At 33.3% G+C, this 19554-nt stretch overlaps 1 protein-coding gene across 2 annotated transcripts; it reads right to left on the bottom strand.

The window, feature by feature from the left end:
* Positions 1-12: 12 nt before the first annotated feature.
* LOC140987772 (phototropin-2-like) lies at positions 13-18267 on the bottom strand. Of its 2 annotated transcripts, XM_073456429.1 has the most exons (23): positions 18134-18267; positions 17209-17805; positions 16842-17024; positions 15892-15983; positions 15557-15815; positions 14317-14530; positions 14045-14115; positions 13414-13520; positions 13260-13309; positions 13075-13179; positions 11750-11809; positions 11435-11524; positions 10640-10716; positions 9912-9996; positions 6862-6942; positions 5721-5824; positions 5293-5342; positions 4794-4900; positions 4217-4336; positions 3135-3186; positions 1556-1668; positions 656-796; positions 13-372 (listed from the first exon to the last, which is right to left on the bottom strand). In XM_073456429.1, exons 2-23 carry the CDS (start codon positions 17616-17618, stop codon positions 262-264), a joined length of 2682 nt encoding a protein of 893 aa, XP_073312530.1. In that variant the 5' UTR covers positions 17619-17805; positions 18134-18267; the 3' UTR covers positions 13-261. The 2 variants fall into 2 exon arrangements, with proteins under 2 accessions (XP_073312530.1, XP_073312531.1); XM_073456430.1 differs by lacking the exon at positions 11435-11524.
* Positions 18268-19554: the final 1287 nt, after the last annotated feature.

The following is a 19554-nucleotide window of genomic DNA, read 5'->3' as shown; positions in this document are numbered from 1 at the left end:
AGATTTCATGCATACATGAAACCATACACTATTAACGTTGAGTTCAGAAAGCTCTTGCAGTTTACATTTTTAAAAAAACATGTCGTATCGTACCCCTGTTCTTGTAAGAATAGATTACCAACTTACTGGAGCTTAATCTCAACACACCTTTGCTTCCTGAAATCTACTTAAAAATGTAGAAAACTCTCAGCACCCAACATCATTTAGTCTCCACAAAAGCACAAAGAAGACTTGACAACATAAACATTTAAAATGATGCCTTTAGAAAATATCCATGGGATGCACAAGCACTCCATCGTCGGACCAACTAACCTCCTTAGCATTTGATTCTTTTCCAATTAATTGAAGAGGCTCGTCTAAAGGCGGCGGGCTCTACAAGTGATAAACAGTAATCAATGTTTGTTCACAGCAAATGATAGGCAGGATTCAAAAAAGAATCTTTACATGTAGTGTAAATGTGTGCCCTTTCCAATTTCTAAATGCATATAAAAAACTGAAATCAAGAGGTCAAAAAATATAATTTTCATTGTTCAAATTCGGTCTCTCTTTGAAAAAAGAGAATCGCAGCAACAAAATTCTTTTGATTTAAGTTAATAGCTAATATATCTAAAACTCATTCATGGTAGTAAAAGCCAAAATGACGAGGAGTTGTTACCATGCAGCGAATAAGAGGCCAATCTATTCCGTTGAAGAAAGGATGTTTCTTGATCTCATTTGCACCAGTATTTGATCCTAAACGGCTATCTGGATCTCGATTTAACAATGCATGAATCAACTGTCTTCCTGCAAGACTCACCTGCAATTATTTGTCCTATTCACTTCGACTTCGAGAATGGGTACGGTTTTGCATACAAATCTAGTTATTTGACTCTCATACATATCAGATTTTCTGGCAGCTGTAATTCGATATCCAGATTACCACTTTGCCTTTTTTGTAAATGATGTGCACATTTCATTCTATCTTATTATATTACTTTTCAATGTGAAATTGTTATGTTCCACAGCTTTGAAATATACGGAAGCCAAACATCGAAGAAATGAAATAAATACAGGTCATTGCAGAGTGCTTTTGGTATTCATATCTAGCATAAAGCAGGAACTAATCCAACAAGAGGCTATAGAGCAATGCATGATCTTCCTCTCCAAAACGAGAAAAAAATTTAATTTAAAAAAAATAAATATCACATCTAAAATCTATTGAGTCGCTCACCAGACCAATTTCAGCGCTCTTAACTAGTTTCCTGGGAAAGCCTATGATTCAAAAGAAGAAAATACTTTAAAACAAACATAGCTGTCCTCGACATCCTCATTTTTTTAGTGGAGCTGCCATTTTCTTTTTTCTCCAAAACTTATTGATGCAATGCACAAAAGATCAGGAGATGGCTACCTGAACTGCATTTGGAAAATGCACTACATTCTGCAGAATTCAAACAAAAATTCACTAATTTTACTACCACAACCACTTATAAACCATTAGACCTATAAGAACCCAAGAGTTACTCGCCAACAGCTCAATTGTCATTTGGATCGTGCTCAGTACAGTTTATAGTATTACCGGAATGCTACTTGGGAAAGTTAGGTCTTTGTGCAAGATGTTGGCAAATGTTTTCTGCCTGTTCTTTCCTCTGAATGGTGTGCGCCCATAAAGCATTTCATAGAGCAAAATACCTGAATGTAAAAAATATTTTATGAGGTCAGCAATAAGCATATCTTAGTATCATAATCAACCATTACAGTGAAGTTCTAAAGGGAAATGAACTTCTTTCAAAAAATTAAGTCCAAGTGGTTCCAAAAAGATCATGAAGCAACCTACAATTTTTCAAACAAATTAGGGACATTTCTTTAGAGGAGGTCAACTAATTTGGAAAACGTATCCAATAGAATAAATTCTTCAATGGCATAATACCATAGCATATGACATGTTGACAAATTCTATAAACCTATCCAAATAGGTTGTAGAAACAGGAGGAAAATAATGGAGATGACAAGAAAGGAGAGCCAGAAACTATCAGAAAGATCAAATAATGGCCTTGGCCCTGGATAAATACAGAAGATAACTTGTTGAACGAATTTTTTTGGGAGGAATTAAGAGCAAAAACTCACATTTTCTTGAAAAATTATTTAGCTCTAAATGTTTATAAATCTAGCCACTTTTATTATGAGAAACGATATCATATTAGCAAAATAAAAGAAAAAGTTACAAAAGGTAGACAAGATAGTTGAAACTCTGATTATATCAACAACATATAAACCAATCCCTAACTAGATCTGATATCGAGAAATTATTAAATAATGAATGCTTCCTAATCCAAACTAAAGTCCTGAATCTGATATTTTTCCAACATTCTTTCACTAATTCTTTTGTATCGTCGAAAATCATGATGTTTCGTTCTAGTTAGATTGACCAAAAGATATAATTGACTGCCACACTCCAAAAAAATATTGCCTCTCTTGCCACACTCCAGAAAAAACTGCTTCTCTAGACACTCAATTCCCAATGTCCTTTAAGAGTGCATTTGGGGAGATGAATTTGAAATACATGGATTTCGATTGTAGTTTTATTGTTAACAATGAATCAATAGATGAAATCTTAAATCCATATCTCATTTATATATATATTAGTTACACAAAGTAGAATGAATTTCAAATGACTCTCCATCCTAATTAAAATAAAACAGTATATAAATATACAAGAGGTGGATTTGAAGTTTATGGTTTTGTTTATCTAAAACAACAAAAATACATTCCATCGATCTAAATGCAACCATAATCTCTGGAAACTCTACAAGTTTTCGAACTGAATTACATACATACACTGCGATAAATCATTTTTTCTAAGACAGGATATCAGAAAATGTTGTTTTCACCAAAAGTACTAGTTAATATTGTACAGATGCAGCTTCATTACACACAAGGATCATGTTTCTCAGTCCAAAAATAAAGTTGCTGTCACCAATAGTTGATATTTAATTCCATTTATAGTCAAATTAAATTGAAGAGAATTAGCATATCCTTTTGGTCGTCAATCAGAACGAAGATTGTGTGAAAGGATTGTGACATTATTCCAATAAGTTTCTCATCTATCTGTTACCGTGAATGAATAATTCAGAAATCATTCACTTTCACATGCTTACCAAGGGTCCACCAATCTATAGCACTACTATGACCTAAGCCTGTAATGATTTCCTGCAATCAAGTGAAAAGCACAATGAGTATGGAGATTGGAAGCACAGTAAATGCTTCCCATGATATTGATTATCCGTATTTTTGCATCAAATGCAATGAAAAAATTTACGAAACCTAAAACTTGTTAACACCTAAAACTTGTTAACAAAGGAAAAAATATATTTTCAAGAAAATTTGTCAAATGTTAAAAAATTGGAAAAAAATGATGATGAACATAACATTTCTCTGGAGAAAGGAAGGCTATCGAGAAAGTCAAATCGACAAAATTAAAATCTTGTAGCTGGTTTTGTCTACAGTCCAAAACAAATCATCCAAAAGAGTTGTGATCAGATGCATTTCGATAGGATGTAAACCAAAATTGGATAGCCTTTATATATCATTGTATAAAATCATGAAGAACCCTCATCAGACAATGCCATTTTGTGATCTCATACTCAATGATGATCGATGCCAAAACGAAGAAAAAAACATATGAAGCATAAACTAACTTCAAGTTCATGACTAGGAGGTCCTAATGAATTGCACATTTAGTCCCTTGCTTGGTTCCACAGAATATGATCAATGCCCTAATTATGTTTCTCAGAAGGAAGAAAGAGATGTATGCCTATAAAACAAACAAGTTGAGGCTTGTTATGAAGTAAATCTTAACACACCATTCTACTAATAAAATTGAATATCTAGAAGTAGACACCTAGAAGTGGTCATTGATCAGATAGAATTTGCATGTTTAAGACGTTGCACTTACTATTTCACCTAAATACTGAACAGGAGTACTTGTACTATATGGTAGCTCCGCTCATTATTGAAGAATATACATTATGATCTTGCCTGAAATGTATAAATCAATTTGTGCCATGTACTTTGATCAAATCGAAATCTTTGAACTTTGAAGTCAGTTAAGGTCATTCTTAGTAGGCAATAACTACTATGGGAAATAACATAAACTAGCCACGATTATAACAAAATTTCTATGCAAGCCAATGCATTAAGATAATGAGCAGATAAAATCAGAACACAGAAAAGCCCATACTGGAGCAATGTATTCTTCAGTTCCAACAAAAGAATTTGATTGAGTACTTGGTTCTGCAAAAAATATTGGAGGAGGTTGTTTCCTAGAGCTTCTCTTCTGCGGGGGAGGATGCTTTATGACCTGGAAGTAATAAGATTTTAGTACAAAATAACTCAACTCGATTTTCGAATTTAATAGGAACATGGTTCCCGAGATAAAGAACAAATTATAACAGTATACCTCATATCCTCACACAGTGCATTTAGAGAGTGGTTATGATCACATGAAAAAAGGTCCAGGTGTTTCTTGTTTTAAATAGGTTTTACCCTTGTATAACCCCATGCTCAACTACAGAAGATAAAAGCTATAAACTGGTAAAAAGCTTTTCTACTTTCCTCCAGAACGAAGTATCCTTGGAAGACCGATGGAGATTCAAATGCAATCAAAGGTGTGGGAGAAACTCAATCAGTTCAGGATCAGTGGAGCATTTTAAGAATGTTACAAAATGGAAAATTGTAGTCATAAATAATCAGAAAAATAATGTTCCAACAAGAGAAGCAATTACGAATCATCCAAGAGAAACTAATAGTATGCATACTTGTGGTTTGCATGTTGTCTTAAATGATAGATCGAAGTCAGCTAACACAATATGTCCATCCTTCTGAAGAAGAAGATTTTCTGGTTTCAGATCCCGATAAATTATACCTGCAATGGTCCACATAGAAAAATCAAATGAATATCTACAATCAATGTTCAAGCAGAAACGTCACATGCCCCTCAACTAACATGTCTTATACCAGCCACTTGAACTAGGTAAAAGTAACCTCAATGTTTGTTAATGGTAATACAGTGTGATAGTCTTCGAAAGTAAAACAACATATATTTGGTAAATAGGAATGTGATCTGATATAGAAAACGTGGAAGAACTCAAAGATAGGAGGTGACAGGACTAAAGAACTTGAACTATCTATGAATACCAGTTGAAAGATGGGACTTAGCAAGACTGTAGGACCTGGACGAATTCTGGCATACATGGTTCACACTTCTTCATCCAAAAAATGCATTGTATTTATAAATTTGTCAACAACTCGAGATACCTAAACAGTGAAGATATTCCAAGCCAATGACGACCTCTGCTGCATAAAACCTGGAGAATTTTATATACAACTTTCAGCATCCTTCAACTCACATTAAAATACTTTCAATATTCTAATATGCATTAGACCTACGTGCTATGACATTTATGAAAGAGTGTACTGGAAAATTTGTGCTCATTATAATCCATGGTAGCTCTATAAGATAGACATAGTGTATGCAAGCCAACTTACTAGTATTATACTAGTATGCAATTCCATAGGGCCAAGTCCATATTGATCTCTTCCACAAAAACGACCACAAATAAATCTGAATTTTTTAATATGACATAAATGAAGTTTTAATTCATTTCTATGTAGGTATGTGCCAAACATATTAAAGAATTTCAATCATCATCTGTAAATTTCAAACTAAGCATTTAACCAACTACCTGGCTGAGTCCTCGTTTAAGATTTTCAAGGGTTGTTTGTCAAGCAGTGCAAATAACTCTCCTCCGGGATAAAAATCTGTTATCAAACAAACATGTGTAGGTGTCTGGACAAAAAATAGATATCATGTTAGAATGTAAAGAATAAAAAAAAATTATGAGTAAAATCAAATTAAAGAGATAAAGTGACAAAAGGCATGTTAGAGAGAGAACATATACCAGGCCTTTTCAGCTAGCACAAATTACACAAAAATTCATTGAGTTAGTTTAAAACAGTTAGCTGCATCTGTTATATAATGACATTGCACAGCTTGATGGAACTTTGAGTACTTTGCCTGCTTTTGATTCTTAAGAAACTAAAGAAGCTATCGACGTACCATTTTTCTAACATGGATTTATTATTTAAGGATAAGCAAAAAATGTAAGGGTTTTTCCACATATCTAATATCATTCTCCAAGATATACTAGAAACGAGCTCAATCTGGCACGTGTTAGCTTGGCAGTATTTGATTTACAACATGGCACTCTAATATGTATTGAAGGCTTAGTAAAATTTCACAAAATGAAAATTTTGTGATGAACTATATAATACATGTATATCTGAAGTCAATGCAATCAGCTGACCGAACTCTCGATTCATGATAAAAGCCCATAAATGTATTTTAATCCTCTAATGGCAGACTCTACAGACACAGGACCCATACTGTCTGGGACTTTTTAGAATTCTATACACTTCCTAAATCTAGGGAGAGCAAGAACTATTGGCTCTGTTCAGTTTTATTTTAAAAAATCATTCTCGCTTTCCAAAGGTAAGAATAACATGTTTCATCTCATTCTCAATTCATTTCCCAGCGTACATTTTCACTGCCTTTTCCATTTTCCTAAACAATAATTATTTTCTATATATATATATATATATATATATGTATGGTTTGATATCTAAAGTTAAAAATGTTTCATTTTAAAAACAAAAAAAAATATGCATCACATTTCCCAATACAATTTCAAAATCGCGATTTATGTCGGAGATGAAACAAAAAATAGCTTCGAATTCTTGCATTCCACACATTTTACTGTTCATGCCTACGTCACTTCACCATAAAGTAAATAACACATGGTCAATCAAGTTTCTAAAAGGGAGAACCTGAAAAGAGGTGTACAAAGTGGGAAGAAGTGGATGATCCAAGAGTGAGATAATTTCTCTTTCAACGCACGCTCGATGAACCTGCACAAATTTAAGACCACAGTCCAGATTGATTGTAATTACAAACAAAAGGATCACCCCCTTTTGTGCTCATGAAATCTAACTGTTTATCCTTGAGTATATTTGACTTGATCATAACAAGTTCATTCATGAAACATTGTTACTCTTACCATCAAATGTAACAAATGAAGACACTAACTTTTGATTTAGTTCCTAAAAATTCCGTTCTTAATTAGAGATTTTGATTTTCTAATAAGCTTGCTAGATTTCAAGTTTGATATTATCTTATTGGTGTTACATCTGTTTACATTATGCAGTAAATTGCCTACTTGGGAACTCAAAAAGGTATTCGTGGCAACAATGCTACTCAATTCTCTCTGAAGTTTCTAATATCTTCAAACATTATGCACTCTGAATTCATACTTCACTTCGGTGTAGTAAGAAGATGTTGGTCCGTGCGGACAAGCAAACTAAACTAGGACCCATGTGTCAAATGGAATTAAAATGTGGTTCAACTCAAGAAAAAGTTTAACGAGGAATGAATTGCAAACCAATGACATATATTGTGATGCCCCAAGAACGTTTCATCTCAAATCCATTTTAAATGTGTTAAGTTCAAAATTCGAAGAAATAATAAGTTAGGACACGGACTCAAGCACGAAAACGTGCCAGATCTCTGTACCCTCAAACTTTAATATGCATGGACCTCTCACTCTTCCACGCTATATGCCATGCACTCCTTGTATTGACCACGGACCTGTTCATGGACATAACATGGATCCATGGTGGCATTTTACAAGTGCATGTCAGTAGCTTCTGGATTACCCACTGACTGGGGTACGAAGTAGCCATGGATCCATGTAGTATTTAAGAGATTTATATGTTTTGCAATGCACAAACCCATGCACACAGTCTTTGTCTGTGTGTGGTATGAACAGTAACCTCTTCAGCAGGCATATATCCTATTGGTGTTAAAAAACCTAACCAAACTGTAAAACCAAACCAAACCAAACCAAACAGCATGGTTGGATTGATTTTCAGTCAATCACAGTTTGAATTGGTTTTAAAATTAGTCAAACCAAAAACTTTGGCGTGGTTCAAGGTTTAGATAAAAAATAAACCGAACCAAATCGATTACATTAATATAAAAAATATGTAATAAATTTTGTTAATTTAGTTTGGTATTTCTCAAATACAAAATATTTTATTTGATTTTTAGCTTGTATTATATTATTAATAAACGGTGTAAACAGTCCAATTGTATTGAGAATTTATTCATCGCTGACTTTATCCCAAATACACATAATCATGTCCCTAAATGTTTAGTTTTTCTTATAAATTGCAAAATTCTATAACCAACCTATTTAATTTAATTTATGATATTTAAATTTTAATTATTTTAGTCAGCGATCAAATAAATGTTCACTCGATTTCTATTAAGTGTCAGTTATTACTTTTTCCAAATTACAATATCGCACGTACTAATTCACTGTGAAATTCAAAACTTAAAATTAGTCATCCAAAGCAGACCAAACCGAAATTTATGGTTTGGTTATAAATAATTTATGGTTAGGTTTAATTTGAAATTTTATAAAACCATAAAATATATTTGGGTCGAATTTTTATTTAAAACCGAACCAGACCGTAGTTAAACACCACTAATATATCCATCCCTATACTGAAATGCCACAATCCTGTAGCAGCATTTTGTGGACAACTAAGTTTTGGAATACATGGAGTCATGTATGGAACTTGTGGTCGATAACTACTAGTATTTATCTCCATCCTCCAACAAAAAATGCTCTGGAAAACTAAGACCAAGGTATCATACCACCTCTTTTCCTCTTCCTTTCTAAATTTAAGCCCAAAAAATTCTTTTACATTCATGAAAAACTTACGAATTTGAATTACCTTGTGTTAGGTACTCCTTTTTGATATAAAATTCTCATTTGTTCCTCGACTTTTAATTGACGACTATGGTTGTATCGGTCTTTAAGCTTCTAGACTATTTTGTACAACCTTTGAAGTGATGCTTCACACTATTTGCACAAAAAATCAAGTATTTTAGAAAACCTACAACCGACATATTTGCTTTGTTTATTTGTTAGTTATTTCTTATATTGTATCGACATTATATAGTTAAACAAGGACTACATATTGTTTTCACATTAAAGGGGAATAGGTTCCTTATTGGTGCATGAAAATTAAAATATGTTTTGGTAACAAAAGCTTGTGTATAATGCACCAATAAATGATAGGACATGTATAAGGGATTGTGCGGAATATGAATGGTCAGTGATATGTATGGTGGTCAACCAGGCATAGTGGATATTTGATCCCGGTTCGACGAGCCATCTGGTACACGGTAATAGTCTGCCGGATGAGTGGACATTATAGTGTTGAGGCCAGCCCTTGTATTTTGTTGAGTGTGATATATGCTCAAGCACCATATCATTTACTGGAATCCAATATCTTCAGACTGTGTTTGTTGTTGTACCTTTACGACACGTATTGTTTAGCATTTCATATTACCTCTTATATAGTACTTCGTCGTTTTTATCATGGTCAACTCCATCTTTGGGGGCCTCTTTTTTTAGTATGTAAATCATAACATGTGAGTTGAGGACCCAAGACACCGAAGAAAGGACCTATAGAGGAGATCAAGGTCGAGTTCGTACTCTCAGATCCTTGTACTCTCATTCTATACTATAGTCCCAGAACTTTCAGATTATTCAAATATATCCCAAGTATTATATATGTATAATCATATTATGAGATGTATGCTTGCATTAATTTATATAATTGACTATGATATTTAATTTAGCTTTCGTTATTACAATATTATTATTATTAGTAGTAATCATAAGATGACTGTCATGATTTTGGGCCTATGTTAATGAAAATTTCAAAAAGCCTTCACCAATCATTAAATAAATTAAATCAAACAGCATGATAATACGGGCGAGAACCCAAGGTCCCCACACCTATACCTTATTACGATTAAGCATCATGGATTTATCCATTGCCTTCATAGCAAATAGTTGACCACTACCTATTAGTTCCACCAAATGAACACTGCAAAAAAAAAAAGACATTTGTGTTTGCATAAGTGAAGAATTCAATTCAATCGAAGATGGATACAGGAAGAACTATTGAATAAAGGATTTTTTTTATCAAAGACGAATAAATTGTTTGTTGATAATATGCAATTCAATAACAATCAGCACATGTTAACCAACTGCATTATATAGTTTGAAAGTTATGAAATATTTTCCATGGTTATTATTTAGAGATTTTCCCATATCATACTCAGATTAAGTAGACACCTGCATCGATTTGGCTTATAAAATTGTTACCATAAGTAACAAAATGCAAATTCCTATGCATTGAAAAGCTCCCATAGCATCCTCATGTAGACAAAGTTACTTATTACTTGTTATTAGCATCGAATGTGCCTACTAAATTTGCTACCATAAATGGCAAAATGCAAATTCCTAGGCGACAAGGATAATAAGATACACACAATATCTCATCAGGATGTCATATATAACAAAAAGCCAACACTTAAGCAACCAAGATATAAGCTACACGAGCCCTCCTAACATTTATTAGTCCCAACTTAATAAGGAGAGTCGTGCATTATCTAAGTGTAAGTGCTGAAAACTGGCTGTATTCATGATTAATAAAACAGTTCATAAATTAATTTCTGTTGTATCACCTTCCAGTGTCGCCACATCCCAAAGGACGTATTGGTTTGAAGTGATTCAATCCAATAGTTTCACCAGATCCAGTGATCTATAAAAATGAAAAATAGAAGTAAGATACTTGCTAACAGACAATAAACAAATAACTATATCATCTTGGCTTCACCTAATTAATTCAACATTTAAACTTCATTCCTCACCATCTATTCTTGGAGAGAAAATATATGGTATGATCTTAATTTGATTTAGTTTGAGAAATTTCCTCAGTTTTTATAAACAGATTATGCATTCCACCCAACATAAAGACATAATTGTTTTCAATATTCTTAAGAGAATAAGAGCTAGTTATTTGGTCATATGACAGTGGATGTAGGCCAAGTAACCAAACCACATAAATCAAGTTATTTGGTCATATGACAGTGGATGTAGGCCAAGTAACCAAACCACATAAATCTTGATTTATGTTAATTAATGGTCTTCGTTCTTTGTGAAGTTTAAAATTTGTCTTGGTATCATGATAATAGTCCGATTACAGCCGCACTCCCATCAAATATTTCCATCATTTGGTCATGTATGCTTTCAGAGGATTTCGTTGTACAAAACCCACCAACATGTCCCCTATGGATACTAACTTATGGCCTTCATTATCGGGTCTTCGGCCCATGCATTAAATATGATGAAATATAAATTTTTTTATCACCAACTTCCGACATTATAAACTTTTGGGACAGTGATATTCTAGTTCTTCGCATGGAAGCCTGAAGAAAACATCTCCAGATTTGCTTGAATTCAAGTTCACATTGTTATACCTTTCTTATCGATGCCCATTCAACACTATTTTTTTTATGGGGCTTTGGAAGTACAGGTTGAGAATGTACAGCCCACAGGTCTTGTGGTCTCTGAAATTGACATAAGATATTTGCATTAGCAAGAAGAGAATGAGACATTGTCTTTCATAGCATTTTGTCAACAATCTCAACATCCTAACATTAATATGTTATTCGCAGTATTAAAAGCCTTATTTTCCACGTATTCACATCGAAATGCATTAAACATGTACGGATGTTAATATGAAGGTTAATCATTGGAGGCACTTCAAGGATAGAAAGAAAGGAATACCTTACCAAGTTGGCATCAGGAAGTTCTCGAACAGCTTCATCAACATTTTCTGCTGTAGATTTGACCTGGTAAAGAAAATTCAGTCCATAATAATTAACTTGAACTGGAGGAACTAAATTGAATGTTAACAAAAGATTAATCAGAGAACATAAGAGTAAAGGCAAAGGATATTTCTTGCAAAACTTATGCTTGCTTTATCATTTTTATGTCAGAATGATAGAATAGGTCATTTAACATCGCCTCTACCATTCTATCTTCCACAATGATTCGGGAATCATGATGTTAGGGTACCTAAAAATACTTGCATTACGTAATACTTCATTTGTGTATCAGTTCCAAGATTGATATTTGCAAAGCCTGTTTCACACTCTCCTATGTAATTATAATTTTATGGCACAATTTTGGTAGCATGATGGTAGCATGATCAACAAGAACGTGTTAAGTTTAGGCAGATTTTAGAAAGCTTTAAATCAACTTCCTAGAATTAAAAATAATTTCTTCTAAGGCAGGTGGAACATAACACATTGACATCAATAATCTTGAATTTCCTTTGGAGTCCAAGATGAAGGCCACTAGTTTTGCCTTTTTAGGGAGTGTCTGCAATCTCTATTCACTTTTCAATAACAAAAATCAGTTTTTTTTAGTGTTTCTTACCTGTAATTTCTGCTTCTGCTCATTTTAATTCAAATCCAAATGTTGGTCCCATGCTGATTCTTATGATATTTTGGTAAATAAATGGAAATTTTTCTGGACATTCTTACACCAATATTTTTCACTAATCCAAAATTAACTTTTATATTCATGTTTACAATACACCATCAAACCCTATATTTGCAAGCACTCTAATTTTTTTTTATGTTATTAAAAAACTAGTATTAGAATCACTTATTTATTTTTTCGTATATAATAAACAATATTATATTGATAAAAAATATGAACTAAAAAAAGCATACCAAAGGTCCACGCAAAACGAAGTGAGATCCATAGTTAAAATAGATTAACATAACACTAGACCCCAATTCCTATACAAATCTGAGACCGATAACGGTTCGATCTCTATATTCCTCTAACTCAAGCATGAAACCGTGAACTTAAAAAATCACTTATTTATCAAACGCTCTATCTTAAAAAAAATTCAGCATTTCACTTTTTATTTTCAAATACAATCTACTTCTCATTGTTCTCACTTATTCACAATCTATAAAATTAATAACTTCTTTAAAATCATAAATTTTTGCTAGCACTCTCTTAATTTCTGTATTTGGATAATATAATCAGAGTGTAGATTAGTTAAAGGAGAATAAAACTAAAATTACAGCAACAGATATACCAACTTAGTGCCCTGTTGCTCAGTTCCCTCGGAGAGGCGGTTCTTCAAGGGTTCCACATGATCACTTCCATCTAGTTGGACACCAATAAAATATTGCAGTTCACCCTGTCATGCCAACAAATATCAAGTAAACAAACTTCTCAACTGTACGTCACAAAAAAGCTTGATTCAAATGGAAATTCCACCTTCTGATCACGCATAGGTTGCAAATGAAATAAATTCCAGAATTTCTTCCCTGAAATTTTTTAATGATTAATAAATGACAAGTTTAAGGTGAGACTTTAACGAAGAACAAGATGTCTAGCGAGTCTATTTAATAATATCGAGAGCTAAACGAACCATATTTTGTGTAATTAATCAACTGAACTGTAATATCCCTTTGGTCCCTGATGGCATCCCTTATCTTTGAAACAGTTGCTCGATCAGTTTCAGGTCCCTGAAGAAACCTGAAACACATTTTTCAACAACATTAGGAAAGCTGGAAGTGATTTAGACATAATGAAAGAGAAAAGCATGACTCCTATAGATGAATAGTCTGCAGAATATGCAGAATACATAGTCAGAATGTCTATAGTTTTAAAAACATTCTGCCTTCTATGTCATTCCATACAATAAACCATGGATGAATAGCAAGATGAATCAATCCCATTTAAATCTGTAGTTGAAGAACACAGTAACTTTCTTGCTCAATCTATGTGTCTTCTATGTCATTCCATACAATAAACCATGGATGAATAGCGAGATTAATCAATGCCATTTAAATCTGTAGTTGAGGAACACAGTAGGAAGGAGGCACACAAAAATATACAGGAACATATAACTATCTTGCTCAATCTATGGTTACATCTCGTCATTGAAAGCTAGCTCGCTTAATCCAGTGATCCAAATTACAAGTTCCTAAGGATGTCAGTATCACGTGGAATGTCAAACTAACATTCAAACACCAACATTGGATGATTAATATTCATACCTGCAATTCCTTCCCAAAATTTCTTCACGTGAATATTCTGTCAATTCAAGGAAGCTATCTGATGCAAATATCTGCAAGTCAAGAACTGTATTATGATATTATCCTGCAGTGTATCTTCAAATATTAATATTTCAAACAAGAAAACAAAGAAAAAGAATTTTATCTAGAAACTGAAGAGTGATTTACTGCATACGATTTCAACTTTGTATTTAGAAAAAAATGTGACAATGAAGACAATTCATGCGCTATTATGACTATATAGTTGCTCTCACGATTGGGTTATCAGGAAGCCTAGGATCCGTTATCACAAAATTCTTTTCAATACGTTCTAAAGTTGTTGCTAGGTCAATGCCTTGACGTATATCCCTTTCTCTTTCAGCTTGTTCCCAACTGTCTCTCCTTTCTTCATCTGTCATCATCAGGATCTCTGGTTCAATAACTCGTGGATATTCACTGGTAGCATGGCGTACAGACCTATTTTTGAACCTGCAGCAATCATGCAATAGTTTAATAGAATTGAATGATACAATCCAGCCATCCTACTGTTCCGGATGCAGCTTACCAAGTTAACATCATTCAAACAGATTTTGGGAGTAGGTTACCAGAGATAATTGAATCAACTCATCCAACAGTTTCAGACGGTTACCAAGGTAACCAGCATTCAAACAGATTTATTGTGAAACAAATTGGAAAGCCCATAACAAGTAGAGCCTTTTGATTTTTATCAAAATCGAAGGTTCAACATCTTCCAGTAAAAAATAGCCCCTGTATTTTGATAGAAACAAAGGTTCTCAGACTAAAGCAAATTTATAAAACTTGAGTGGATAGAAATATTAGTGAGAACAACTTGTGTTACTCACTGGAGCTTAAAGTTTCAGGTTACCACATGATTCAGTAGTTGTCAAAATTCCAACTCTTAAGTTTGAAAGTTCAAGGCAAAAGAGTGTTCAATTGTCTCGGGTCATTGGCAATCCCATTTTCGGTACCATCTCCACTTCTCTATTCCACATTTACAATGTCCACGGACTCTAGGTTCTTTTGTTATCTTTCCGGTATTAATGACAATATTTCTGGAAATGTATTTCAAATGTTGAATTGGAGATCGTCTGTTAAGTTATGTTTTAGGAAGAAAACATTTTCTATCAACATATGTGTCGTCTCATAAGATGTTAGATATAGGTATTTAACATTATAAATTTGAAAATATATTATATTGAGTTAGAATACAACAATATAATTTTAGAACTATTTTCAGGGGTGACAAAAGTTTTTATTTAACAAATGATGATTGTAGAGGGGATTATGAAAGTGATGTGAAAATGTATTTTGGAAAAAGAAATAAATAGTGTTTGTTTGATTATATTTTCAAGAAATAAAAACATTTCCCAGAAATATAAACAAAAAACGACTTATTTTTTCCTTCACATCATATCTGGAGTCTGGACTAAGAACATGCAATAGCAGATTATAGGAGAAAAGTTGAAAAGCCGAGAGAAAGAGATCAGTACTCGCCCCATAAATGAAAAGCGTACAGATTTTCTGGACTTTTGGCATGTGTCTGAACGGAAATCTGCACGATGTGACTTACTTGTTGTATCTAGGGGAGGGGTTAGTCTCCCGGGGGTACCTTTATTATCCAACAATCCTGCTAGCCCAATATGTTCACTCTTAGTCATGGTATCATGACTCTCAAGTGTTACATGGGATTTTGGATGCCTAAGGGTTTGTACCACCTCTGTGATAGAACCTAAAGCCTCTTCTTTTTGACGAGCTGAAACAAGTTAATCAAGTCAGATTCCAAACAAGACTTGGTTATGAGTGGGAATAGGCTCAGTAGGTCTACTTACCATCATATCGAATTAATGACCTTGACAATCCATTTGGCCGTAATGCTCTATCATTCATCCCTTCTGTGTACTTGCTGACTTCAACCTGCATTCTGCCAACAAGTGCAATATGTATATACATAAATCAGATTGGGAGAAATTGTTCACATTACCAAAACATCAAGTACAAGAAAATGCTGCTTACACGTTAGGTTGATATATAACATTGACTTCATATTTCGTGAAAAACTTTAAAATAAACAAATTCAGGGGATGATATCAGCCAATAACAAGCCCTGACAGACAAGGAGAATGGACAATGGTTTCAAATTTATGATCATTAGCTTCAACCCCCATTTACATAACATCAAAAATACTTGGACCAGAACTTAAAATTGGATATTGAAGAAAATGGAATTAGTCATGAAAATGACGCTTCTTTGCTCTACTTGATATGAAGTCGATTGACCTGGACTCAAAATACCTTCCAGGTGTAAATCACGGGCATGTTTCTATACACCGTCTATAGTTTTCTATTACTGTATGTATGTATGAACTTTAAGCATAAGGAAAAAACATACATTTTTCACTTCAACAATGTCAAAGGTTCAAATATCTTTATGTTCATCAAACCCATGCAAACAATTTCATCAACATCACAGTGAGATGACAATGTACAGTAAATTAGAAATATCATATATCATTCAGTAGGATGGTAACAACTTACAACCTCAATAATCTTAAGAATATTTTGATACACAGGACTTAGGATTATGAGCCATGCATGATCAAGCAGAATTTAATAATCTTCCCCTCATTTTTAACTCAACTTTTATAAAAAAATTGTGCATTGAGGCTCGAATGAAATCACAGTATTCATACTTTCTATTGTCGGATAACTAGATTTTCTATTAAAATGAACTAATGACTATCAGGATTCCACTTGAACAAGCGAAGAGAGGAAAAGTTACCCAATAAATTGTATGGTCTTTCCTACATCGTCTTTGATTGGAGTGACTGTCAGCATATTCCAGAAAGGAGTGCCATCCTTCTTATAGTTTAGAAGTCTCCCACAATAGCTTGTTCCTGTTCTTACTGCATTCCTTATTTTTTCTACCTCACTCTGGTCTGTATCAGGTCCCTGCAAGAAGCGGCTGAACAAAGAAAAATAACCATCTCCAACCTCTTTAGAAAGATCCATTATGAATCTAAAAGTTCAAAAATGCTTCCATGTTACACAATGGGACAACTTTGATAAACTTGAACTTCATATCATAGCTACAAAAATATTATGGTATGTGACAGAGAAAAAAAGTATCCCAGAGCTCTAATACTCACCAATTCCTTCCAATGACCTCTTTCGAGGAATAACCAGTCACAGTGAAAAAGCCACTACTGGCATAGATGATGGGGCAGTCTGGCTTGGTCGCATCGGAGACAACAAATGTTTGTTTCAGTGTTGCCAAAGCATCTTTTATCTCCTGAGAGACCCTCAGGAGTCCGGATCCAACAACAGATTCCTCAGATAACCTAGTTGATCCAACTGAAAGTCTCTTTACTGAATCCTTGCCTGCTCCAACATCTGCTGCTGAATCATTAGCTGCAATTGTTTCAGCTATAGAAGAATCTGCTGGAATTCCTTCCTTCATGCTATTGTCTAACTGAAATTCCATCCAACTATTGTCAATTTGATTCCCAAAATTTTCCCCATGCAGTGAAGGTACGTGCACGTCACGTTTCTCATTCATAGTACCAGCAGAGGTTCCAAGATTATGAATCACAGATGGTTCGAACACACCAAATTCCTTTTATTATTCTGACACAGTCAAAAGTAATTTACGCCAATCATCGCAAAATGAGCTTCCGGTTGTCTTTCTTTTCCAAATCAATATTCAATGGCTTTATATGTCATAGAATCAACAATACAATTAAGCACTGTCAAAAACAAAAACAATAACAATAATAAATAAGCTGATCCACGTATTTGAAAACTAACAATCTTGCTAATGACACTAAAAGAAACACCGCACAGGACCAAGATAATCAAGAACCATCTTCTCATCTAACTTCAAAGGAATGGCAAACCGATGTGACATACACTAACGCTAACTCCATATGCATGATCAAAATATCAGGCCAAATAAAACTTAAGTAGTATGCTCGAATAGATGAGCTAAGATACTAAAATTAACTGAATTAGTGAACATAACTGAAAAGGGTCCAAGAATCAATCTAAAATTTGAAACAAAAAAGGTTCGACAACCTGTGTGAAGTAGGTGGAACTGCAAGTGTTGAGCAAAGTCGTTTCTTGTGTATGTGTAAGATTAAAGGATGAGTGTAAGGATATAATGTACTCGAGAATGCATTGTAGCCTCAAATATATATATATATAATATAAAAATGTGGACACCATATGAAACACTTGTGTCCTGAAATATACGATCACAAATTAAAAGTCGAGTACTGCCCCCCGTCTTCTTTCTTCTTTTGTCTGGTTGTTCGTATGCGACGAAAATTAGTACGAAGAGGTGTCGTTTGCAAGGAATATGGACCACAGGACCAGTCGGCCGGAGCCACCCAAAGGCAGGAGCAGCCGAGTAGGCTCCAGCCGGTCTCATTTTTTTCTTAATTAATATGTAATAGTGTATATGTAAATTTTATTATACTTCAAAAATTTGGTTCAGCTCACAAAATAATTATTGACAGTAACTCAGCCCTGTAACCTTTCTACCAATTGAATTCTACTTTGTCTCATGCGTATGAGCTCAAATTTTACCTATGAACATGTCCTGATCTATGACAACTTCTGTGAAAATGTTTTATTTCAGTTTTTTGATATTAATAGTACATTTTAATTTTTAGAGTAAGAAAATGAGATTCGTCATTGCAATTGACTTATATCATTTTGTTGATTAATTATTTTGACTCGTTTTTACAACTAGACATTTTTTTACTAATTCTATAAAAAAATATATAATAACATCGATATTCAACTTATAATATAGATTTGGTCAAATATGTTATTGATTTTACATCTAAAAAATCATTCATAAATGATTATTTGTTCACCTCATTTTCTTAATTTTGTTCATTCAAACTACATTTCGAACATTAGAATTATTATAATATCATGTTGTAATAAATTTTGGTGTTTTAGTGAAAGAATTAAAAAATATATTTTTCTTTATAAAAAATACAAAAATTATTGTGTATTGTTCGGCGAGGTCATATTTTCGTAGTTAGCCGAAGCTCTAATATTTTTCTGGCTACATCCACGAGTGAACTACTATTACATGGTTTTACAGCTATAATGGCTTGACTGAACTCTGGTAAGTTCAAGTAAATATATCTAATCTAATCTAACATACATATAAATATATGAATTCTAATTATGAATTTTCTAATATACCCTTATTCATTTAAATTAGCAAATTAAATCAATATTTTTTTAATGTGTTTTTTTATAATTCATTGTCCATCTTAAATGACTTTAGACATTAATGCATATTGAATTCATCGATTTATCAATGGTTTTTCTTTGTTTCTACTAAAATTGGTTGCTAAAATGAGTTGATTTTTTCATAGTTGATAATGAATATTTAATGTTTCTATCTTATCTTTTCTTTTATTTTACATATAAATACATCACTTTTATAACAAGTTGATTTTTAAATATGAACTAAG

Source organism: Primulina huaijiensis, chromosome 11 (genome assembly GCF_012295235.1).
Source record: "Primulina huaijiensis isolate GDHJ02 chromosome 11, ASM1229523v2, whole genome shotgun sequence".
In the NCBI taxonomy this organism is placed as follows: Eukaryota; Viridiplantae; Streptophyta; class Magnoliopsida; order Lamiales; family Gesneriaceae; genus Primulina; species Primulina huaijiensis.
This window is presented reverse-complemented; position numbering and strand designations above follow the sequence as displayed.